Source organism: Struthio camelus, chromosome 31, assembly GCF_040807025.1.
Source record: "Struthio camelus isolate bStrCam1 chromosome 31, bStrCam1.hap1, whole genome shotgun sequence".
In the NCBI taxonomy this organism is placed as follows: domain Eukaryota; kingdom Metazoa; phylum Chordata; class Aves; order Struthioniformes; family Struthionidae; genus Struthio; species Struthio camelus.
Genome location: NC_090972.1, coordinates 3,548,957 through 3,572,502, shown reverse-complemented (window position 1 = coordinate 3,572,502; position 23,546 = coordinate 3,548,957). Strand labels below are relative to the sequence as shown.

At 69.3% G+C, this 23,546-nt stretch overlaps 2 protein-coding genes across 8 annotated transcripts in view; one reads left to right on the top strand and one right to left on the bottom strand.

Moving 5' to 3' along the window:
* Positions 1–22,758, top strand: part of CAMSAP3 (calmodulin regulated spectrin associated protein family member 3) — a 36,115-nt gene extending 13,357 nt beyond the window's left edge. For 4 of the 6 annotated variants that reach the window (XM_068922831.1, XM_068922828.1, XM_068922829.1 and 1 more), the window contains 13 exons: positions 1,585–1,723; positions 3,159–3,298; positions 5,420–5,513; positions 6,101–6,140; positions 6,418–6,494; positions 7,217–7,292; positions 8,357–9,902; positions 11,588–11,733; positions 12,719–12,942; positions 14,655–14,751; positions 16,005–16,120; positions 17,985–18,103; positions 20,797–22,758. In XM_068922831.1, the coding sequence (XP_068778932.1) occupies positions 1,585–1,723; positions 3,159–3,298; positions 5,420–5,513; positions 6,101–6,140; positions 6,418–6,494; positions 7,217–7,292; positions 8,357–9,902; positions 11,588–11,733; positions 12,719–12,942; positions 14,655–14,751; positions 16,005–16,120; positions 17,985–18,103; positions 20,797–21,099 (3,117 nt within the window). In that variant the 3' untranslated portion in view covers positions 21,100–22,758. The remainder of the gene's footprint in view (positions 1–1,584; positions 1,724–3,158; positions 3,299–5,419; positions 5,514–6,100; positions 6,141–6,417; positions 6,495–7,216; positions 7,293–8,356; positions 9,903–11,587; positions 11,734–12,718; positions 12,943–14,654; positions 14,752–16,004; positions 16,121–17,984; positions 18,104–20,796) is intronic. The other 2 variants (XM_068922827.1, XM_068922830.1) reach the window with 2 other exon arrangements.
* Positions 22,759–22,919: 161 nt separating this feature from the next.
* The window catches only part of XAB2 (XPA binding protein 2), a 32,796-nt gene continuing 32,169 nt past the window's right edge, over positions 22,920–23,546 (bottom strand). For both annotated transcript variants that reach the window (XM_068922787.1, XM_068922788.1), the window contains exon 19: positions 22,920–23,081. In XM_068922787.1, the coding sequence (XP_068778888.1) occupies positions 23,020–23,081 (62 nt within the window). In that variant the 3' untranslated portion in view covers positions 22,920–23,019. The remainder of the gene's footprint in view (positions 23,082–23,546) is intronic.

The following is a 23,546-nucleotide window of genomic DNA, read 5'->3' as shown; positions in this document are numbered from 1 at the left end:
TTGGGAGTGGGCACCCATGTACCCCCTCCCAGTGTGTGCTGGGGGGGTCACCCATGTGCCCCCCATGTATTAGGGGAGTGGGCACCCATGTGCCCCCAGCCCTGGTCTGTGCTGGGGGGCACCCATGTGCCCCATGTATTTTGGGAGTGGGCACCCATGTACCCCCTCCTGGTGTGTGCTGGGGGGGTCACCCATGTGCCCCCCATGTATTAGGGGAGTGGGCACCCATGTGCCCCCGGCCCCGGTCTGTGCTGGGGGGCACCCATGTGCCCCATGTATTTTGGGAGTGGGCACCCATGTGCCCCCCCTGCTCTGTGTTTGGGGGGCACCCATGTGCCCCCATGTAATTTGGGGAGTGAGCACCCATATGACCCCTGGTCTGTGCTGGGGGGGCATCCATGTGCCCCCCATATATTTGGGGAGTGGGCACCCATGGGCCCCCCCATTCTGTACTCAGAGGGCACCCATGTGCCCCATGTATTTTGGGAGTGGGCACTCATGTGCCCCCCGCCCCGGTCTGTGCTTGGGGGGGGGCACCCATGTGCCCCCATGTATTTTGGGGAGTGGGCAGCCATGTGCCCCCAGTCTGTGCTGGGGGGGTATCCATGTGCCCCCCATATATTTGGGGAGTGGGCACCCATATGCCCCCTGATCTGTGCTTGGGGGGCACCCATGTACCTCCATGTATTAGGGGAGTGGGCACCCATGTGCCCCCCCACCCCGGTCTGTGCTTGGGGGGGGCACCCATGTGCCCCTATGTATTTTGGGGAGTGGGCACCCATGTGCCCCCCAGCCTGCTTGTGGCGGACACCCAGGTGCACCATGTATTTTGGGGAGTGGGCACCCATGTGCCCCCCCCGGATGGCACTGGGGGGGCACCTTGTCCCCCATGTATTTGGGGCATAGGTGCCCCTGTTCCCCCCTTGTTTGCATTGGGGGGGGCACCCATGTCTCCATGTAGTTTGGGAGGGGGCACCTATGTGCCCCCCTGGTCTGCACTGGGCACCCATGTGCCCCCCCATATATTTGGGACCTGGGCACCCATGGGCCCCAGGTCTGCATTGGGGGGGGGGCACCCATGCCTCCCCCATATCTTTGGGGAGTTCGCACCCATATACCCCCCCCCCCCAAATCCTCTTTCGGGCTGGGCCGGGCACCCAAGTGCCTAGTCCATGGGGGGAGGGGGGCGTGTGGACCTACCCCCCCCCATCCTGGGGGAGAGGGGGGCTTCCCCCCCCTTCCCTGCACCCAAGGGAGCACCCATGCCCCCTAAGCCCCCCTACTGGGTGAGGGGGGGGCAAGCACCCCACTTTAACCAGAGTGGGGGGGGGCGCGTTGCAGGAGCGTCCGTCTGTCCGTGCGCCCCCTCCCCAACGCTGCATGCCCCCCCCCCCCCGGTACTGCTCGGTGGGGGTCTTTTTTGGGGGGGGGGGCTGCCCCCCCCAGCCTTGCATGCAGCCTGCTATGGGGGCAGGTTGGGTGGATTGGGGTTGGGGGGGGGAGGCTGTCGGGTGCCTCCCCAGGCCGCGCTGGGTGTTCACCCCGTGGGTGCTGTGCCCCCCCCCCCCCCCCAAATCTCGGCAGATCCGGTACCGCAAGGACAAGGTGCCCCCCAGGCAGACGCCCTGCTTCCCCCCCGTGGTGGCCATGAAGGACCTGGCCAGCGGGGGGGCCATCGCCGCCACCATCCACTACTACTGCCCCGACGCCCTGCGCCTCGAAGGTGAGTGGGGGGGCGGGGGGGGGGGCTTGGGTATGGTGTGGGGCTGGGGGGGGCTAGGTGTGGGGTTGGGGGGGTCCTGGGTATGATGTGGGGCTGGGGGGGGGCTAGGTGTGGGGTTGGGGGGGTCCTGGGTATGATGTGGGGCTGGGGGGGGCCTAGGTGTGGGGTTGGGGGGGTCCTGGGTATGATGTGGGGCTGGGGGGGGGCCTAGGTGTGGGGTTGGGGGGGTCCTGGGTATGATGTGGGACTGGGGGCTTGGGTATGGTGTGGGGCTGGGGGAGGTCCTAGGTGTGAGGCTGGGGGGGTCCTGGGTATGATGTGGGGCTGGGGGGGGGCCTAGGTGTGAGGCTGAGGGGGGGGTCCTGGGTATGATGTGGGGCTGGGGAGGGGTCCTGGGTATGATGTGGGGCTGAAGGAGGGGTCCTCGATGTGGGGTCCGGAGGTGGGGGATCCTGAGTATGATGTGGGTCTGGGGGAGGGGTCCTAGATGTGGGGTCTGGAGGGGGGGGGGGTCCCGAGTATGATGTGGGTCTGGGGAGGGGTCCTGGGTATGATGTGGGTCTGGGGGAGGGGTCCTAGATGTGGGGTCCGGAGGTGGGGGGTCCCGAGTATGATGTGGGTCTGGGGGAGGGGTCCTAGATATGGGGTCTGGAGGGGGGGGTCCCGAGTATGATGTGGGTCTGGGGGAGGGGTCCTCGATGTGGGGTCTGGAGGGGGGGGTCCCGAGTATGATGTGGGTCTGGGGGAGGGGTCCTCGATGTGGGGTCTGGAGGTGGGGGGTCCTGAGTATGATGTGGGTCTGGGGGAGGGGTCCTAGATGTGGGGTCTGGAGGGGGGGGGTCCCGAGTATGATGTGGGTCTGGGGAGGGGTCCTGGGTATGATGTGGGTCTGGGGGAGGGGTCCTAGATGTGGGGTCCGGAGGTGGGGGGTCCCGAGTATGATGTGGGTCTGGGGGAGGGGTCCTAGATATGGGGTCTGGAGGGGGGGGTCCCGAGTATGATGTGGGTCTGGGGGAGGGGTCCTAGATATGGGGTCTGGAGGGGGGGGTCCCGAGTATGATGTGGGTCTGGGGGAGGGGTCCTAGATGTGGGGTCTGGAGGGGGGGGTCCCGAGTATGATGTGGGTCTGGGGGAGGGGTCCTCGATGTGGGGTCTGGAGGTGGGGGGTCCCGAGTATGATGTGGGTCTGGGGGAGGGGGTCCTGAGTATGATGTGGGTCTGGGGGAGGGGTCCTAAGTGTGGGGCTGGGGGGTGGGGGGGATCCTAGGTGTGGGACTGGGTGGGGTGGGGGGGGTCCTGGACACAGCAGGGGGCTGGGGCACCAGGCCTGGCTGCTCTGGGCATTGCTCAGGGCCAGGGTGGTGGTGGTGGGGGGGGGGGGGGAGTGCAGAGCACCCTTGGGTGCCCCCCCGTGACACTCCCCCCCCCCCGGCAGACGTGTGCCTCAAGGAGACCATGTCGGTGGCCGACAGCCTCTACAACCTGCAGCTCATCCAGGACTTCTGCACCCAGTACCTGGGCACCCGCTGCCCGCTGGCCCTCGAGGACCTGCTCTACATGCCCCCCGCCCTCAAGGTGGGCACCTTGGGGACACCGAAGCGACCTGGGTGGCATCGGCGATGTGTTGGGGGCCGGGGGGGGGGGAACGTCGGGGACACAGGGGACGTCGGGGGTACAGGGCCATGGCGGGGGGGGGGGGCGCGGGGATGGTGGGGACGTGGAGGGGGACAAGGGGCATTGGGGACATAGGGCCATATGGGGACACGGGGGGGGTATCAGGGACACGGGGGGGGCAGTGGGGGCACTAGGGACGTAGGGGGCACAGGGGGCATCAGGGACATGGGGGGACACTGGGGATATGGGGGGGTGCTGGAGGCGTTGGGGACACAGGGCCATACAGGGACACAGGGGGGACATCAGGGACACAGGGCCATGGGGGGCAGGGGGGACAGTGGGAGCACTGGGGACATGGAGGGGCACAAGGGGCATCGGGGACACAGGGCCATATGGGGACACGGGGGCATCAAGGACACGGGGCCATGGAGGGCACGGGGGGGCAGTGGGAGCACTGGGGACATGGAGGGGCACAAGGGGCATCGGGGACACAGGGCCTTACGGGGACACAGGGGGGACATCAGGGACACAGGGCCATGGAGGGCACGGGGGGGCAGTGGGAGCACTGGGGACATGGAGGGGCACAAGGGGCATCGGGGACACAGGGCCTTACGGGGACATGGGGGGCACAGGCGGACATTGGGGGCACTGGGGACGTGGAGGGCATCAGGGACAAGGGGGGACACGGGGGATATAAGGGGGTACTGGGGGCATTGGGGACAGGGCCATGGGGGACGTGGCGGGGGGCATCAGGGACACAGGGCCATCGGGGGGCAGAGAGGGACAGTGGGGGCACTGGGGACGTGGGGGGGCACAAGGGCATCGGGGACACAGGGCCATGGGGAACATGGGAGGGGACATTGGGGACACAGGATGCATGGGGGCATCAGGGCACGGATGAGCTCGGGGGGGCGGCGTCAGGGGACACTGGGGACATGGGGGGGCACAGGGGACATTGAGGACACAGGGAATCAGGGACACGGGGACATGGGCGGCATTGGGGGCACAGGGCCATTGGGGGGACCGTGAGGACATGGGTGACATCAGGGACGTTGGGGATACAGGCACACGCTGGCCACGTTTGGGACATGCAGACAAGCATGGGGGGGACATTGGGGACACTGGGGGCCTGGGATGCATCAGGGGCACAGGGGACATTGGGGACACTGGGGACATGGGGAGCACCGGGGGCACAGGGGGCATCAGGGACACGGGGACATTGGGGACATGGTGAGGAGCACAGGGTGCTCGGGGCCATCAGGAGACATGGGGGGACGTGGGGGACACAGAGGGCATTGGGGACATAAGGCTGTGGGGGACACGGGGGGGGGGACACTGGGGACACGAGGGGGACTCGAGGAGCACAGGGTGCTCCGGGGACCATGAGGACATGAGTGACTATGGGGACACGGTGGCCACGCAGAGGGGGCAGGGACAAGCATGGGGGGGACATCAGGGACATTAAGGGCGTGGGGGGGACATGGGGGACATTGGGGGCATAGGGCGGTGGGGGGGGGCACAGGGGTCCGTGGGGGGCACAGGTGAGCATTGGGGGGCGTGGGGTGGCACCGAGGGGGTCCTGTGCCCATGGGGACATTGAGGGGGGGGTCTGAGGGAGTCCCATGCCCATAGGGGTGTTTGAGGGGGGGTCCTGTGCCCATGGGGACATTGGGGAGGTCTGGGGGGGTGTCCCATGCCCCTAGGGGTGTTTGAGGGGGGGTCCTGTGCCCATGGGGACATTGGGGAGGTCTGGGGGGGTGTCCCATGCCCCTAGGGGTGTTTGAGGGGGGGTCCTGTGCCCATGGGGACATTGGGGGTGTCTGGGGGGGTGTCCCATGCCCCTAGGGGTGTTTGGGGGGGGTCCTGTGCCCATGGGGACATTGGGGGGGTCTGGGGGGGTGTCCCATGCCCCTAGGGGTGTTTTGGGGGGGGGTCCTGTGCCCATGGGGACATTGGATGGGGTCTGGGGGGTTTCATGCCCATAGGAATTATTTGGGTGGGGTCCGTTCCCTCTGTGTGGCATCGGGGGGGACTCGGAGAGGTCGGGGGGCTCCATGCCTGGTGTTGACCCCCCCCCCCCAGATCAACGTGGGGGTCTTCCTCGCCGAGCTCTTCCTCTGCTTCGAGGTGCTCAGACCGGCCTTCGTGCGCCCCAAGGACCTGGGGGGGCTCCAAGGTACCGGGGGGGGACACACACACGGGGGTCCCCAATTCTCCAGGGGACCCCTGTGTTCGTGACTTGGTGGGGGGGAGCTGGATTTGGGGTTGGGGGGGGCCCTGTTGGTCCTAGGGGGATAAGGGGGGGCAGGGGTGCACTCTTGGGGAGGGGGCTGGGTGCTTGGGGGGGGATGGGGGGGAGTGGGGTGATGGGGGGGCCCCACATGTTTGGTGGGGGGATATGGGGGGGGGAATCTGGGTGCTTTGGGTGAGGGAACACTAGGTGGCCCAGGCACATGGGAGGGGGCGCTGGCATGGGATGGGGGGGGGCTCTGGGGAGCCCTGGCATGGTGGGGGGGCACTAGGGATCCCCAATATGGGGATGGGGGGGGGGACACTGGCATGTGGGGGGGGCACTAGGGGTCCCTAATATGAGGATGGAGGGAACACTGGCATGGGGATGGGGGGGTACTGGGGATCCCTAGGATGGGGGGGACACTGGTATGCAAGGGGGGCCACCTGGGGGGGGGTTGGGGACCCCTGGGGAGCCCCAGGACAGGGGGGGTGGGTGGGGGGCACCCACTTGAGCAGCTCCTCGTCTTGCAGAGTCGCCGGGTGCCAGCGAAGCCCTGACCCCCAACAGCAGGTGAGGGGCTCTGGGGTAGGGGGGGGGGACAACAACACACATGCTATGAGCTGCGAGGGTCTCAATTGCCCCCCCCCTCCCACCGGCATCACTCAGAGGCTGCTGTGCACCCCTGGGGGACCCAGGTGTCCTGGGAGGGGGGGGGTCCAGAGCTTGGTGGGGTGGGGGGCTGCCCCCCTGCCCCAGCATAGTTTACCCTGACCGGGTTGGGGGGGGTACAGGGTGCCCCCCCACACCCTGCTCACCCCCGTATCCTTCCCCCCCCCCCAAAACCCAGCAGCTCCCCCGTGTTCAACTTCCGGCACCCGCTGCTGCCGGGGGGGCAGCCCCCCACGTCGCTGCGGGGACCCCCAGGTGAGACCTTGGGGGGGGATGAACGGGGGGGGGGGGCTGAGACCCAGCTGAGGAGGGGGGGGTCAGGCCTTGGGGGGGTCTCTGTGCTTCATCCAAGGTGGGGGGGCAACTCCCAAATTGTATGTTGTCCCCCCCACCCCAGGTTTGATGGGGGGGCTTTTCTGGGGGGAGTATTGGGCTGTGGGGCACCTGGAGGGGGATTAGGGGGTGCCAGCACCATGGGGGTGCTGGGGGGGGCATTTGGGGGTTCATGGGAGGCTCTGGAGGTGCACAGGGGGCCTGGGGGGGCACTGTAGGTTGACCTGGGGGTGCTATAGGGGGTTTTGGGGTGCACTGGGGGAGCATGGGGCTGAGGGGGGCTGTAGGGTGCCATGGAGGGGCTATGGGGGTGCTATGGGGGGTTTTGGGGTGCACTGGGGGAGCATGGGGCTGGAGGGGGCCATAGGGTGCATGGGGGGGGCTATAGGGCTGTTGGGGTGCTGTGGGGGGCCCTAGGGGTGCTATGGGGCTGTAGAGGTGCACTGGGGGGCTTTGGGGTGCCCTGGGGGGGCATGATGTGGGGGGGGCTGTAGGGGTGCACTGAGGGGGCTATGGGGGTGCACTGGGGAGCGGATGGAGCTGAGGGGAGACGGGGTGCTTGGGGGGGGCTTCGAGGGAGACCCTGGGGGTGCAATGGGGGACTGGGGGGCCCCCCCCGCGTGACTCCCTGCCCCCCACCCCAGGCACCCTGCACCACTCGCCCTCCCTGTCCCACGTCGAGGGCGCCTTCGGCAAGACCTGGAGCAAGAAGCCACTGAGGTGAGGGGGGCACCCGAGGGGCACCCGGGGGGCCTGGGTGCCGGGGGGCCCTGGGGGTGGGAGGCAGGGGGCTGCCCTGGAGATCTGGGGGGATGGGAGCAGAGGTGGGAGATGGGTAGGGGAGTGGGGTGCTGGGGGAGGAAGGGGGGAAATGGGTGCCTTTTGGGGGAGCTGGTGGGGTGCCTGGGTACCCTGGGGCACCCATGGCGGGTAGGTGGGAGAATGGGTGCTATGGGAGGGCTGGAGGGTGCCTGGGGTACCCTGGGGGGCAAGTGGAGGCAATGGGTGCTGTGGGGAGGGCTGGTGGGGCACCTGGATGCTTTGGGGTGCCCTTGGGAGGCAGGTGGGGCAATGGGTGCCATAAAGGTCTGGTGGGGCACCTGGATGCTGTGGGGCACCCATGGGAGGCTGGTAGGCACCTGGGTGCTATGGGGCATCCATGGGGGGGCAAGCAGGGGCAATGGGTGCCGTGGGGGACTAGAGGGATGCCTGGGTGCTGTGGCGGGGCAGGTGGAGGTAGTAGGTGCTGTGGGGGGCTGGAAGGATGCTTGGGTGCCATGGGGGGGCAGGTGAGGGCAATGGGTGCTGTGAGGGTCTGGTGGGACACCTGGATGCTGTGGGGCACCCATGGGGGGCAGGTGGGGCAATGGGAGCCATGGGGGGCTGGCATTGGGTGCCGTGGAAGGCAGATGGGTGCCGTGAGGGTCTGGTGGGGCACCTGGATGCTGTGGGGCACCCATGGGGGGGCAGGTGGGGCAATGGGAGCCATGGGGGGCTGGCAATGGGTGCCGTGGAAGGCAGATGGGTGCCGTGAGGGTCTGGTGGGGCACCTGGATGCTGTGGGGCACCCATGGGGGGGCAGGTGGGGCAATGGGTGCCGCAGGGGAACCCCACAGCCCCCCGTGGAACAGGTGGTGGTGGGTGATGATGGTGGTGGTGGTGATGATGATGGTGGTGGGGGGGGGGGCGGCTCCTTCGGCGGCGCCCCGTGGGGCACCCGCCCAGCGCCATCCCCTCCCATCCCATCCCGTCCCCCCCACCCCACCCCACCCCGGCCCCCGCAGCCACCCGCTCTCGCAGGCCGTCTCCTTCAGCATCCCCTTCGGGCTCGACAGCGACGTCGACATCGTCATGGGCAACCCCGTGGGTGCCACCACCCTGGCCCGCTCGGCCAGCACCGACAGCCTGGCCCCGGCCCCCCGCCGCCGCCCCGGCCCCCCGCCGCTGACGCCGAGCCCGAACCCGGCCGCCCCGTTGCCCAACGGCCTCGCCGACGCCTCCCCGGAGCTGCCCACCATCGAGGAAGCCCTGCAGATCATCCACAGCTCCGAGCGCCTCGTCCCCGAAGGAGCCCCCGACGCCTTCTACCTCCACTCGCCCGAGCCCCCGCCGCCCGAAAACGCCCCGAAAAGCCTCCCCTCGCCCCCCAAAACCCGACAAGCGCCCCCCAACGGCTCCGCCCTGCAGCCCGGCGTGAGGATGACGAGCTTCGCCGAGCGCAAGAAGATGCTGGAGGAGGCCGGCGGCGGGGCGCCCAAGGGGCCACCCGAGGGTGCCGAAGCGGCGGCGGCGGCGGGTGACAGCCCCGGCCGCAGCCCGGCGCTCACCTCCGAGATGAGCCAGCTGGGCGCCCGCCTGGAGGAGAAGCGGCGGGCCATCGAGGCGCAGAAGAAGCGCATCGAGGCCATCTTCGCCAAGCACCGCCAACGCTTGGGCAAGAGCGCCTTCCTGCAGCTCAAGCGCCCCGAGGGCGCCGGGCCCGACCGCCTGGAGGAAGACGAGGAGGAGGAGGAAGAGGAGGAGGAGGACGATGGCGGAGCGGGGAAGAAGCAGGTCACCTTCTCGCCGGAGGTGACCAAAGGTGGTGGCGGCAACGCGCTGGAGGCCGAACTGGGCGGCTACAACGAGGCGGTGGCCAAGCTCAACACGGCGCTCAGCACCCTTCAACTCGACATGCAGCGCCTGAGCCGGCAGCAGGAGCGCCTGCTGCAGGACCAACGGCCCGCCGGCGGGCAAGCTTGGGTCATCCCGGCACCCAAGGGTGCTCGAGGTGCTGGTGGTGGTGGTGGCGGCGGCGGTGGGGCCACCACGCGGGCGCCCGCTTCGCCCTCGCCCTCCCGTAAAGCCCCCCGCTCGCCCCAGCCGGCCCCCCGCAAGGCGCCGCCGGCGGCCCCCCGCAGCCCCCGGCGCCCGCGCCCGGCCGAGCTGCGCCTGCCGCCCCTGACGCGGGTGCTGACGCCCCCCCACGACGTCGACACCCTGCCTCACCTCCGCAAGTTCTCGCCCAGCCACGTGCCCGTCCAGACCCGCTCTTCCATCCACTTCTCCGAAGAGGAGGAAGAGGAGGAAGGTCCCCCGCCGCCCGACTCGCCGGCCGCCCCCCACCTCGAGGCTCCGGCTAACCTGCGCCCAGCGGGTGCCGCCCGGGTCTCGGGCGACGGCACCAGCGACGTGTCCTCGCCGGGCGAGCGCCGCGCCAGCCTCATTGAGGTGCCGCTGGGTGACCTGAGGGCCGAGGAGCACGAGGGCGAGGGCGACTCGCTGGAGGGCTCGCCCACCGAGGGGGGACCCGGCGCCGAGCCCCGCGCCAGCCTCGGCTTCTTCTTCAAGGTAAGGGGCGGCGGGACATGGTGGGCACGGGGGCGCTGGGGACAGGTGGCTGGAGGACATGGTGGCATGGGGCTTGGGAACGCAGGATATGGGGATGTGGGGACGCAAGGTTGGACATGGTGGCGGGGGGCTGAGGGATGTGGGACTGGAGCACAGGGTGGCATGGGGCTGGAGGACATGGTGGCATGGGGCTTGGGGACATGGGACATGGGGATGTGGGGACACAAGGTTGGACACGGCATGGGGCTGGGGTCATGGGGCTGGGGTCATGGGGCTGAGGACATGGTGGCATGGGGCTGGAGGAGATGGTGGCATGGGGCTGAGAGACACCAGAAGGCATTGGATTGGGGGACATAGTGTCATGGAGCTGAGGGATATGGGACTAGAGGACATGGTGGCATGGGGCTGGGGACAGGGGGCTGGAGGATATGGTGGCATGGGGCTGAGGGATATGGAGTTGAAGGACATGGTGGCATGGGCCTGAGGGATGCAAGACATGAGGATGGGGGGACACAAGGTTTGGTATGGTGGTATGGGGCTGGGGACATGGGGCTGGAGGATATGGTGGTATGGAGCTGAAGGACGCAGGACATGGGGAAGTGGAGACACAAGGTTGGACATGGTGGCCCGGGGCTGAGGGACACAAGGAGACATTGAGTTGGGGGACGTGGTGGCACGAGGCTGAGGGATATGGGGCTGGAGGACATGGTGGCATGGATCTGAGGGACACAGGACACGGGGAAGTGGGGACACAAGGTTGAGCATGGTGGCATGAGGCTGGGGACAGGGGGCTGGAGAACATGGTGGCCCGGGACTGAAGGACGCAAGACATGGGGAAGTGGAGACACAAGGTTGGACATGGTGGCCCGGGGCTGAGGGACACAAGGAGACATTGGGTTGGGGGACATGGTGGCACGAGGCTGAGGGATATGGGGCTGGAGGATATGGTGGCATGGGTCTAAGGGACACAGGACATGGGGAAGTGGGGACACAAGGTTGGGCATGGTGGCATGGGGCTGGGGACAGGGGGCTGGAGGACATGGTGGGCCGGGGCTGAGAGACGCAAGACATGGGGAAGTGGAGACACAAGGTTGGACGTGGTGGTATGGGGCTGAGGACATGGGGCTGGAGGACATGGTGGGCCGGGGCTGAGGGACGCAAGACATGGGGAAGTGGAGACATAAGGTTGGACGTGGTGGTATGGGGCTGAGGACATGGGGCTGGAGGACATGGTGGGCCGGGGCTGAGAGACGCAAGACATGGGGAAGTGGAGACACAAGGTTGGACGTGGTGGTATGGGGCTGAGGACATGGGGCTGGAGGACATGGTGGGCCGGGGCTGAGGGACGCAAGATATGGGGAAGTGGAGACACAAGGTTGGACGTGGTGGTATGGGGCTGAGGGACACAAGGAGACCTTGAGTTGGGGGACGTGGTGGCACGAGGCGGAGGGATATGGGGCTGGAGGACATGGTGGGCCGGGGCTGAGGGACACAAGACATGGGGAAGTGGAGACACAAGGTTGGACGTGGTGGTATGGGGCTGAGGGACACAAGGAGACCTTGAGTTGGGGGACGTGGTGGCCCGGAGCTGAGAGAGATGGGGCTGGAGGACATGGTGGCCAGTCCCCGGGCGGGTCCCCGGCACCGGTCCCCGCTGACGGGCACCCGTCCCCGCGCCGGCGCAGGCGGAGGAGAAGGCCGAGGAGGAGATGGCGCAGAAGCGGGCCAGCCTGCTCGAGCGGCAGCAGCGGCGCAGCGAGGAGGCCCGCCGGCGGCGGCAGTGGCTCGAGGCCGAGCGCGAGAGGAAGGAGAGGGAGGAGGCCGAAGCCAGGTGAGGGCACCGGCGGCGGGGGGACCCGAAACCGCCACTCTTGGAGTGTCTGCTGATGGGTGGTGCCATGGTGGGGGGGGGAGCTCCCTGAAACCGCCACTCCAAGGAGCCCATGGAGGGGCTGGTGCAATAAGGGGGGGGGGCTCCCTGAAACTGCCACGCCAGAGTGCCCACAGAGTCAGTGCCACAGAGAGGCTCCCTGAAACTGCCACCCCAGGGCATCCACAACAGGGAGGCTCCTTGAAACCACCACCTTAAGGTGCCCGCAGCAAGTCAGTGCAATGGGGGGGGCTCCATGAAACTGCCACCACAGGGCACCAACAGCAGGGAGACTCCTCGAAACCGCTGCCCTGGGGTGCACCCATGGTGGGGAGGCTCCCCGAAACCGCCATCCCAGAGCACCCACTGCAGGGAGGCTTTCTGAAACCACCATCCCAGAGCACCCACTGCGGGGAGGCTCCCTGAAACTGCCATCCCAGAGCACCCACTGCGGGGAGGCTCCCTGAAACCGCTACCCCAGGGCACCTGTGGCAGGGAGGCTCCCTGAAACCTCCAGTGCAGGGCACCCATGATGGGGAGACTCCCCCAAACCACTGTCCTGGGGTGCACCCACTGCGGGGAGGCTCCCCGAAACCGCCATCCCAGGGCACCCACTGTGGGGAGGCTCCCCGAAACTGCCATCCCAGAGCACCCACTGCGGGGAGGCTCCCCGAAACCGCTACCCCAGGGCACCTGTGGCAGGGAGGCTCCCTGAAACCTCCAGTGCAGGGCACCCATGATGGGGAGACTCCCCCAAACCACTGTCCTGGGGTGCACCCACTGCGGGGAGGCTCCCCGAAACCGCCATCCCAGAGCACCCACTGTGGGGAGGCTCCCCGAAACCGCCACCACAGGGCACCCAGGGCGGGGAGGCTCCCCGAAACCGCCACCTCGGGGTGCCCGCGCGTGGCGGGCGCTCACGCCACCGTCCCCCCCCCCACCCCAGGGCGCCAGCCGAGGCCCCGGCGCGCACCGAGGAGGAGGGCGGCCGCCGGGGCGACTTCACGCGCCAGGAGTACGAGCGGCGGCAGCAGCTCAAGCTCATGGCCGACCTGGACAAGGTGCTGCGGCAGCGGGCGCCCAGCGCCCGGGCCCTGCGCCGCGGCCGCCCCCGCAGCGTCTTCTGCGACGACTCGGCCCTGGCCCGCAGCCCCGCCAAGGGGCTCCTGGGTACGGGGGGGGACACGGGGGGACATGGGGACGTGAGGGGACATGTTCCCACCAAGGGGCTCCTCCGTACAGGGTGGGGGGAAGTAGGGACACGGGTTGGGGACATGGAGACACGAAGGGACATGGCCCCGCCAAGGGGCTCCTGGGTACGGGGGGGGGACATGGGGGACATGGGGACGTGAGGGGACATGTTCCCACCAAGGGGCTCCTCCGTACAGGGTGGGGGGAAGTAGGGACACGGGTTGGGGACATGGGGACACGGGGGGAGATGGGGGGACATGGGGACACATGGGAACATGGCCCCACCAAGGGGCTCCTCGGTACGGGGGGGACGTAGGGACACGGGTTGGGGACATGGGGACACGAGGGGAGATGGGGGGACATGGGAACATGGCCCCACCAAGGGGTTCCTCGGTACAGGGGGGGACGTAGGGACATGGGTTGGGGACATGGGGACACGAGGGGACATGGCCCTGCCAAGGGGCTCTTGGGTACGGGGTGGGGGACATGGGGGGGACGGTGAGGACATGGGGGGGGGAACATGGGGACATGAGGGGACATGGCCCCACCAAGGGGCTCCTCGGTACAGGGGGACATGGGGACACGGATTGGGGACATGGGGACGTGAGGGGACACGGGGACACGAGGGGACATGGTCCCACCAAGGGGCTCCTTGGTACGGGGGGGATGTAGGGACACGGGTTGGGGACATGGGGACACGAGGGGACATGGCCCTGCCAAGGGGCACCTCGGTATGGGTGGGGACATGGGGACACGGCCCTGCCAAGGGGCTCCTGTGGACGGGGGGACATGGGGACACGAGGGGACATGGCCCTGCCAAGGGGCTCCTGGACATGGGGGGACATGGGGACACACAGGGACACGGGGTGGGGGGGACATGGCCCTACCAAGGGGCTCCTGGGTACGGGGGGGGGAACACAAGGGGACATTGGAGAGGACATGGGGACACGAGGGGACATGGCCCTGCCGAGGGGCTCCTGGGTACGGAGGGGACACGGGGGGACATGGGGACATGAGGAGACATGGTCCCACCAAGGGACTCCTGGGTACAGGGGGGATGTAGGGACACGGGTCGGGGACATGGGGACACGAGGGGACATGGCCCTGCCAAGGGGCACCTCGGTATGGGGGGGGACATGGAGGGGGACATGGGGACATGGATTGGGGATGTGAGGGGACACGGCCCTGCCAAGGGGCTCCTGGGTACGGGGGGGACATGGGGACACGAGGGGACATGGCCCTGCCAAGGGGCTCCTGGACATGGGGGGACATGGGGACACAGAGGGACACGGGGTGGGGGGGGGACATGGGCTCCTGGGTATGGGGGGGGGCACAGGGGACATGGGAGAGGACATGGGGACACGAGGGGACGTGGCCCTGCCGAGGGGGTCCTGGACACGGAGGGGGGGACACGAGGGGACACAGCCCTGCTGAGGGGCTGCTGGGTACGGGGCGGGGGGGGGGACACAGGGACACGGCCCCCACCAAGGGGCTCCTGGGGACAAGGGGACACGGGGAGGGGACGCTGCCCCGCCGAGGGACTCCCAGCTCTGGGGACACCGGGGTGACACGGCGGGGAGGACACAGCCCTGCGCAGGGGCTCCCAGCTCGGGGGACGCCGGGGGGGGGGGGGCAGGGGGCAGCCGGGTGGGCACCCTTGGGTGCCCCCGTGTCACCGCGCGTCCCCGCAGGCGCCCGGCTCAGCAAGGTCTACTCGCAGTCCACCCTGTCGCTGTCCACCGTGGCCGCCGAGCCCGGCAGCACCCCGGCCGCCGGCCGGCCCCCCAGGTGCGCCCGCTCGCCCTCGGCCGGGGGGGGGGGGGTCAGGGTGGGGGTCAGGGTGGGGGGTCTGGAGGTTGGGGTGGGGAATCAGTGTGGGGGTCGGGGTGGGGGGTCTAGGGGTTGGGGTGGGGGGTCTGGGGGGGTCAGGGTGGGGGGGGTCTAGGGGTCGGGGTGGGGGTCGGGGTGGGGATTGGGGGGGTCTGGGGGGGTCAGGGTGGGGGGGGTCAGGGTGAGTCTGGGGGTTGGGGTGGGGGTCAGGGTGGGGGGTCAGGGTGAGAGTCTGGGGGTTGGGGTGGGGATTGGGGTGGGGGGTCTGGGGGGGGTCAGGGTGGGGGGGGTCAGGGTGAGAGTCTGGGGGTTGGGGTGGGGGTCAGGGTGGGGGGTCGGGGTGAGGGTCTGGGGGTTGGGGTGGGGGTCAGGGTGGGGATTGGGCTGGGGGTCAGGGTGGGGGGTCAGGGTGGGGGGGTCAGGGTGAGGGTCTGGGGTCAGGGTGGGGGGTCAGGGTGAGGGTCTGGGGTCGGGGTGGGGGTCAGGGTGGGGATTGGGCTGAGGGTCTGGGGGTCGGGGTGGGGATCAGGGTGGGGGTCAGGGTGGGAGGGGTCAGGGTGAGGGTCTGGGGGTCGGGGTGGAGGTCAGGGTGGGGGGTCATGGTGGAGGGGGTCAGGGTGAGGGTCTGGGGGTCAGGGTGGGGGGTCAGGGTGGGGGGGGGTCAGGGTGAGGGTCTGGGGTCAGGTTGGGGGGTCAGGGTGAGGGTCTGGGGTCAGGGTGGGGGGTCAGGGTGGGGATTGGGCTGAGGGTCTGAGGGTCGGGGTGGGGATCAGGGTGGGGGTCAGGGTGGGAGGGGTCAGGGTGAGGGTCTGGGGGTCGGGGTGGAGGTCAGGGTGGGGGGTCAGGGTGAGGGTCTGGGGTCGGGGTGGAGGTCAGGGTGAGGGTCTGGGGGTCGGGGTGGAGGTCAGGGTGTGGGGGTCATGGTGGGGGGGGTCAGGGTGAGGGTCTGGGGGTCAGGGTGGGGGTCAGGGTGGGGGGGGTCAGGGTGAGGGTCTGGGCGTCAGGCTGGGGATTGGGGTAGGGGTCTGGGGGTCGGGGTGGGGGTCAGGGTGGGGGGATCTGGGGTGGGGATCTTGGGGGGGGGGTCAGGGTGTCTCGGGTGTCCTGGGGCTCCGGGTGCTGCTCTGGCTGGGTTGGAGGGGGGGGGGTGCATGCCGCGTCCCCGTCCCCCCCCCCTCCCCGGGGTGACATGTCCCTGTCCCCGTCCCCAGCCGGGCGGCGTCCCCCTCGGGGCCGGGGTCCCCCGGGCGCCCGCCGGCCGGCCGGGAGCGCGAGTGGGAGAGCGCCTCCTCCGCCTCGTCACCCGCCTCCGGCCCCGACTACACCGGTGAGCGACCCCCCCCCCCCGCCCCGGCCCCCGGCGTCCCCACCCTGCCACCCACGACCCCCCCCCCGCGTCCCCCGGCGTCCCCACCCTGCCACCTGCGGACCCCCGTGTCCTCCCCCACTGCCCCCTGCATCCCCCGGCATCCCCACCCTGCCACCCACGACCCCCCCGCGTCCCCACCCTGCCACCCACGACCCCCCCCCCCGCGTCCCCCGGCGTCCCCACCCTGCCACCTGCGGACCCCTGTGTCCTCCCCCGCTGCCCCCTGCGTCCCCCGGCGTCCCCACCCGGCCACCCACGACCCCCCCCCCCGCATCCCCCGGCGTCCCCACCCTGCCACCTGCGGACCCCCGTGTCCTCCCCCGCTGCCCCCTGCATCCCCCGGCGTCCCCACCCTGCCACCCACGACCCCCCCCCCGCATCCCCCGGCGTCCCCACCCTGCCACCTGCGGACCCCCGTGTCCTCCCCCACTGCCCCCTGCGTCCCCCGGCGTCCCCACCCTGCCACCCACGACCCCCTCGCGTCTCCACCCTGCCACCCACGACCCCCCCCACGACCCCCTCGCGTCCCCACCCTGCCACCCACGACCCCCCCCCACGTCCCCCGGCGTCCCCACCCTGCCACCTGCGGACCCCCGTGTCCTCCCCCACTGCCCCCTGCGTCCCCATCCTGCCACCCACGACCCCCCCCGGCGTCCCCCGGCGTCCCCATCCTGCCACCCACGACCCCCCCGCGTCCCCCGGTGTCCCCACCCTGCCACCCACGACACCCCCGTGTCCCCCCCGCCATCCCCCGGCGTCCCCACCCTTCCACCCATGACCCCCCCGGTGTCCCCACCCTGCCACCCACGACACCCCTGTGTCCCCCTGGCGTCCCCATCCTGCCACCCACGACCCCCCCGCGTCCCCCGGTGTCCCCACCCTGCCACCCACGACACCCCCGTGTCCCCCCCGCCATCCCCCGGCGTCCCCACCCTTCCACCCATGACCCCCCCGGTGTCCCCACCCTGCCACCCACGACACCCCTGTGTCCCCCTGGCGTCCCCACCCTGCCACCCATGACCCCCCCCGTGTCCCCCCGGCGTCCCCACCCTGCCACCTGCAGACCCCTGTGACCCACCTGTGTCCCCTCATGTCCCCACCCTGCCACCCACGGCCCCCCGTGTCCCCCCCGCTGCCCCTCATGTCCCCACCCTGCCACCCACGGCCCCCCCATGTCCCCCTGCCACCTCTCATCTCTCCTGCGTCCCCACCCTGCCACCCGCCACCCCCAGTGTCCCCACCCTGCCACCCGCTTCCCCCGCCAACCCCCACGACCCCCCCCCCCGCTGCCACCCACTGCCCCCCCCGCGGCCCCCCACGGCCCCACCCTGCCACCTGCATCCCCCCATGTCCCCGCTGCTGCCCCCCATCTCCCCCAGTGTCCCCACCCTGCCACCCACGGCCCCTCACTGCCCCCCCCCCGTGTCCCCACCCTGCCACCCGTGTCCCCCCCGCCACCCCCCACGACCCCCTGCTGCCCCCCATCTCCCCCAGTGTCCCCACCCTGCCACCCACGGCCCCTCACTGCCCCCCCGTGTCCCCACCCTGCCACCCCCCATGACCCCCTGCTGCCCCCCATCTCCCCCAATGTCCCCACCCTGCCACCCACGGCCCCTCACTGCCCCCCCCGTCCCCACCCTGCCACCCGCGTCCCCCCCGCCAACCCCCCCGTCCCCCCCACCACCCACTGCCCCCCCCCCGTGTCCCCCCCCCACCATATCCCCGGTGCCCCCCTGGCGCCCGTGTCCCCTCCGTCCCCCCAGTGTCCCCCCCCCCGCCGGTGGCCGTGCCCCCCCCCCCGGCAGCGGCGCTGTCCCCGCAGGCCCCCGGCTGTACAAGGAGCCGAGCGCCAAGTCCAACAAGCACATCATCCACAACGCGCTGGCCCACTGCTGCCTGGCCGGGCGCGTCAACGAGCCCCAGAAGAACCGCGTCCTCGAGGTGAGCCCGCCGGGGACACCGGGGGACACCGGGGACACCGGGCACGCGGGGGACACCGGGGACTGCGGGGACGCCGGGCACGCCGGGGATGTGGGGGACACTGGGGACACCAGACATGTGGGGGACACCGGGGATGTAGGGGGACACCAGGGACTCCGGGCATGTGGGGGACAGCGGGCACATGGGGGACACCGGGGACAGCAGGAACACAGGGGACACTGGGGACACCGGGCACGTGGGTGACACCGGGGACTGCGGGGACGCCGGGCACACCGGGGATGTGGGGGACACTGGGGACACCAGACATGTGGGGGACACCGGGGACGTAGGGGGACACCAAGGACTCCGGGCATGTGGGGGACAGCAGGAACACAGGGGACACCGGGGACACGGGGGACACCGGGGACTGCAGGGACACCAGGCACGTGGGTGACACCGGGGACTGCGGGGACACCGGGCACACCGGGGATGTGGGGGACACTGGGGACACCAGACATGTGCGGGACACCGGGGACCTAGGGGGACACCAGGGACTCCAGGCACATGGGGGACACCGGGCACGTGGGGAGGACCTTGGGCACACAGGGGACACCGGGGACTCTGGGCACGCGGGGGACACCGGGGACTCTGGGCACGCGGGGGACTCCAGGCACGCAGGGGACACCGGGCATGTAGGGCACACAGGGGACACCGAGCACACAGGGCACACCAGGCACGTGGCGGATGCTGGGCACACGTGGGACACCAGGGACACGGGACACACGGGGAGGACACTGGGCATGCAGGGGACACCAGGGACATGGGACACACAGGGGGGACACTGGGCACGCAGGGGACACCAGGCACATGGGGGACACCAGGCACATGGAGAACATTGAGGACTCTGGGCACGCAGGGGACACCAAGGACTCTGGGCACATGGGGGACACCAGGCACGTGGAGGACATTGAGGACTCTGGGCACATGGGGGACACCAGGGACTCCGGGCACATGGGGGACACCAGGCACATGGAGGACATTGAGGACTCTGGGCACATGGGGGACACCAGGGACTCCGGGCACATGGGGGACACCAGGCACATGGGGGGACATTGAGGACTCTGGGCACATGGGGGACACCAGGGACTCCGGGCACATGGGGGACACCAGGCACATGGAGGACATTGAGGACTCTGGGCACATGGGGGACACCAGGGACTCCGGGCACATGGGGGACACCAGGCACATGGGGGGACATTGAGGACTCTGGGCACATGGGGGACACCAGGGACTCCGGGCACATGGGGGACACCAGGCACATGGAGGACATTGAGGACTCTGGGCACATGGGGGACACCAGGCACATGGAGGACATTGAGGACTCTGGGCACATGGGGGACACCAGGGACTCCGGGCACATGGTGGGACACCAGGCACATGGAGGACATTGAGGACTCTGGGCACATGGGGGACACCAGGGACTCCGGGCACATGGGGGACACCAGGCACATGGAGGACATTGAGGACTCTGGGCACATGGGGGACACCAGGGACTCCGTGCACATGGGGGACACCAGGCACGTGGAGGACATTGAGGACTCTGGGCACGCAGGGGACACCAGGGACTCCGTGCACATGGGGGACACCAGGCACATGGAGAACATTGAGGACTCTGGGCACATGGGGGACACCAGGGACTCCGTGCACATGGGGGACACCAGGCACGTGGAGGACATTGAGGACTCTGGGCACGCAGGGGACACCAGGGACTCCGGGCACATGGGGGACACCAGGCACATGGAGGACATTGAGGACTCTGGGCACGCAGGGGACACCAGGGACTCCGGGCACATGGGGGACACCAGGCACATGGAGGACATTGAGGACTCTGGGCACGCAGGGGACACCAGGGACTCTGAGCACATGGGGGACACCAGACACATGGGGGGACATTGGGAACTCGGGCACGTAGGGGGACACTAGGCCCACCAAGGACACCAGGCACACAGGGGACGGGGGGGACATGAGGGACACCAGGCATGTGGCCGGGGGGCGGGGGGGCACTGGGCACACAGGGGACACAGGGGGCACGGGGACACAGGAGGACACCAGGGAGGTGGAGCAGGCAGGGGACAATGGGGACACCGGGGCACGTGGGGCACACAGGGGACATGGGATGCAGGGGACACTGGGGATGGATGCAGGAGACACTGTGGACACCAGGGCACAGTGGGGCGCAGGGGACCACGTCAGGGGCGTCAGGTGTCCCCACCCCATGTCAGGGGGCTGTGGGTGCCCTTGCTCCCTCTTGGGGTGCTTTAGGTGCCCTCACCCATGTCAGGAGGTTGTGGGTGTCCTTGCTGCCCCGCATCAGGGTCTTCAGGTGCCCTCACCCATATCAAGGGGCTGTGGGTGCCCTCCCTGCTCCATGGCCCACGGCAGGGTCTTCAGGTGCCCTCACCCATGTCAGGAGACTATGGGTGCCCTTGCTGCCCCACACCAGGGTCTTTGGGCGCCCTCACCCATGCCTGGGGCTTTGGGTGCCCTCCCTGCTCCATGGCCCACGGCAGGTTCTTCAGGTGCCCTCACCCATATTGGGGTTGGGGGGGGGGGGAGGGGGGGGGCTGCGGGCACCCTCGCTGTCCCACAGCAGGGTCTTCATGGGGGGGTGGGGGGGGGGTGCCCCATGCCACCCACACCACCCTCACCCACAGGAGGTGGAGAAGAGCAAAGCCAACCACTTCCTCATCCTCTTCCGCGACGGGAGCTGCCAGTTCCGGGCGCTCTACACCCTGGGTGGGGACCCGCCGGAGCTGAGCCGCCTGGCCGGCATCGGGCCCCGCACCGTCACCCTGCCCATGGTCGAGGGCATCTACAAGTACAACTCGGACCGCAAGCGCTTCACCCAGATCCCCGCCAAGACCATGTCCATGAGCGTCGACGCCTTCACCATCCAGGGCCACCTCTGGCAGCCCAAAAAACCCGGCACCCCCAAAAAACCCAGCACCCCCAAGTAGCCGTGGAGATGGGGGAGACCTTCTCCCTTCACCTCGGAAGAGCTGGGTGCTGCCACACCAGCCCAATCGGTGGGTGCCTCCAAAGTAGGTGGGTGCTCCAAGATTAGCCGGTGTCTCCAAAATAGGTGGGTGTCCCTCAACTGGCCGGGTGCCCCCAAAATAGGTGGGTGCTCCCAAATTGGCTGGTGTCCCTCCATCTAGTTGGGTGTCCTCCAACTGGCCGGGTGCCCCCAAAATAGGTGGGTGCTCCCAAATTGGCTGGTGTCCCTCCATCTAGTTGGGTGTCCTCCAACTGGCCGGGTGCCCCCAAAATAGGTGGGTGCTCCCAAATTGTCCTCTTATCTCCAGAAATTGTCCAGTGTCCCCAAAAATGACCAGGTGCCCCCCCTCCCCAAAATCACCCAGCACCCCCAACATAGGCAGGTAATCATCTGCTGTCCCCAAAATGGCCACCTACCCACCCCCAAAATCGCTGGGTGCCCCCAAAATAGCCCAGCACCCACAAATAGCTGGGCTGGCGTGGGAGTGCAGCTGGTGTGGGCACCCACCTGGGGTGGCACTGGGGGGACATAGAGCCACCAGGGCTGGTCCCCCAGCCTGGGACATGGCCACTCTCATGGCCACCATGTCCCCAAAGCCCTGTGCAGTGGTTGGGGACAGGGTGGCACAGCTGGAGGGGATATAGAGCCACCGGGGCTGTCCCCAAGCCCTCACTTGTGTCCCCCACGGTGGCCACCTGAGGTTTGGGGACGGGGTGGCACGGTTGGAGGGGACACGGAGCCACCAGGGCTGTCCCCAAGCCTTCATTGTGTCCCCCACGGTGGCCACCTGAGGTTTGGGGACGGGGTGGCACGGTTGGAGGGGACACGGAGCCACCAGGGCTGTCCCCAAGCCTTCATTGTGTCCCCCACGGTGGCCACCTGAGGTTTGGGGACGGGGTGGCACGGTTGGAGGGGACACGGAGCCACCAGGGCTGTCCCCAAGCCTTCATTGTGTCCCCCACGGTGGCCACCTGAGGTTTGGGGACGGGGTGGCACAGTTAGAGGGGACACAGAGCCACCAGGGCTGTCCCCAAGCCTTCATTGTGTCCCCCACGGTGGCCACCTGAGGTTTGGGGACGGGGTGGCACAGTTAGAGGGGACACGGAGCCACCAGGGCTGTCCCCAAGCCCAGGCCACGTCCCTCACTGTGCCCAGGCAGTGCCACCCCGTGGCCACCCGAGCTTTGGGGACGGGTGGCACAGGTGGAAGGGGCACAGAGGGGGACACCGGGTTGGGGGCGGGGGGGGGGGGGAACGTCCCGTCCCCACCGTGTCCCCAACCGTCCCCGGTGCCAAACTGCCAAAGCCCCAACTGAGCTATGGGGCCATAACTGGGGGGAGAGGGGTCCCGGTGTCCCCCCCCCCACGTGTCCCCAATGTCCCCGGTGCTGCTGGCTCCGGCCACCCTGCGAATGTCCATATATACATACGGGGGCCGGGGCGGGGGGGGAGGGCGCCTGTATATAGGGGCCGGGGGGTGTCTATAGGGGGAGTGGGGGGGCACCCTTCAGGCTGGTGGGTGCTTTTTTGGGGTGGGGGGGACAAAGGGGGGCACCCGCGTGGGCCACCCCCCCCCCCCAACCTGGTGTCATTGTCACTTAATAAAGTAACTTAAAGGTGGCTGCAGGACGCCTGGGTCCTTTTTTTTTTTTTTGGGGGGGGGGGGGGGGAACATGACCATGACTGGGAGCCCGGACTGGTCCCAGTAGCCCTCTGCCCAGTTTGGGGGGGGGGGAACCAGGACGCCTGGGCCCCCCCTTGCCGTAAAGGGACACCCAAGCGCTGTATAAAAATGGGGTTTATTTGGGGGGGGGGCAGAGGGAGGTGGAGGTGACACTGGGTGGCCCCAGGGGGGGTCCCGGGGGGGGGGTCCAGGCCCCTCAGTCGTCCTTGAGGCCCCCGAAGACGGAGGAGGGCACCCGCTTCTGCTCCAGCTGCACCTCTGCGGGGGGACAAGGGGGGGGGGTCAGCGGGAGGGGGGGTGGCACCTTAGGGTGACGCCACCCACATAGCAGGGGCTGGGGGGACCCCCCCACCCCCATCGCGGCTGTCCCCCCCTCCCCGTCCCCTTCCCTGCGCCATGTCCCATGTCCCCCCCTGTACCGCGCCCCCCCCGCACCATGTCCCCCCCCATGCCACATCCCCGTGTCCCCCCCGTGCGTCCCCGTGTCCCCCCGTGCGATGTCCCCGTGTCCCCTGCGTCATGTCGTGTCCCCCCTGTGCGTCCCTGTGTCCCGTGCGTCATGTCGTGTCCCCCCGTGGGTCCCCGTGTCCCCTGCACCATGTCGTGTCCCCCCCCGTGCGTCCCCGTGTCCCCTGCGCCATGTCGTATCCCCCCGTGGGTCCCCGTGTCCCCTGCGCCATGTCGTGTCCCCCTGTGCATCCCCGTGTCCCCCCGTGCGATGTC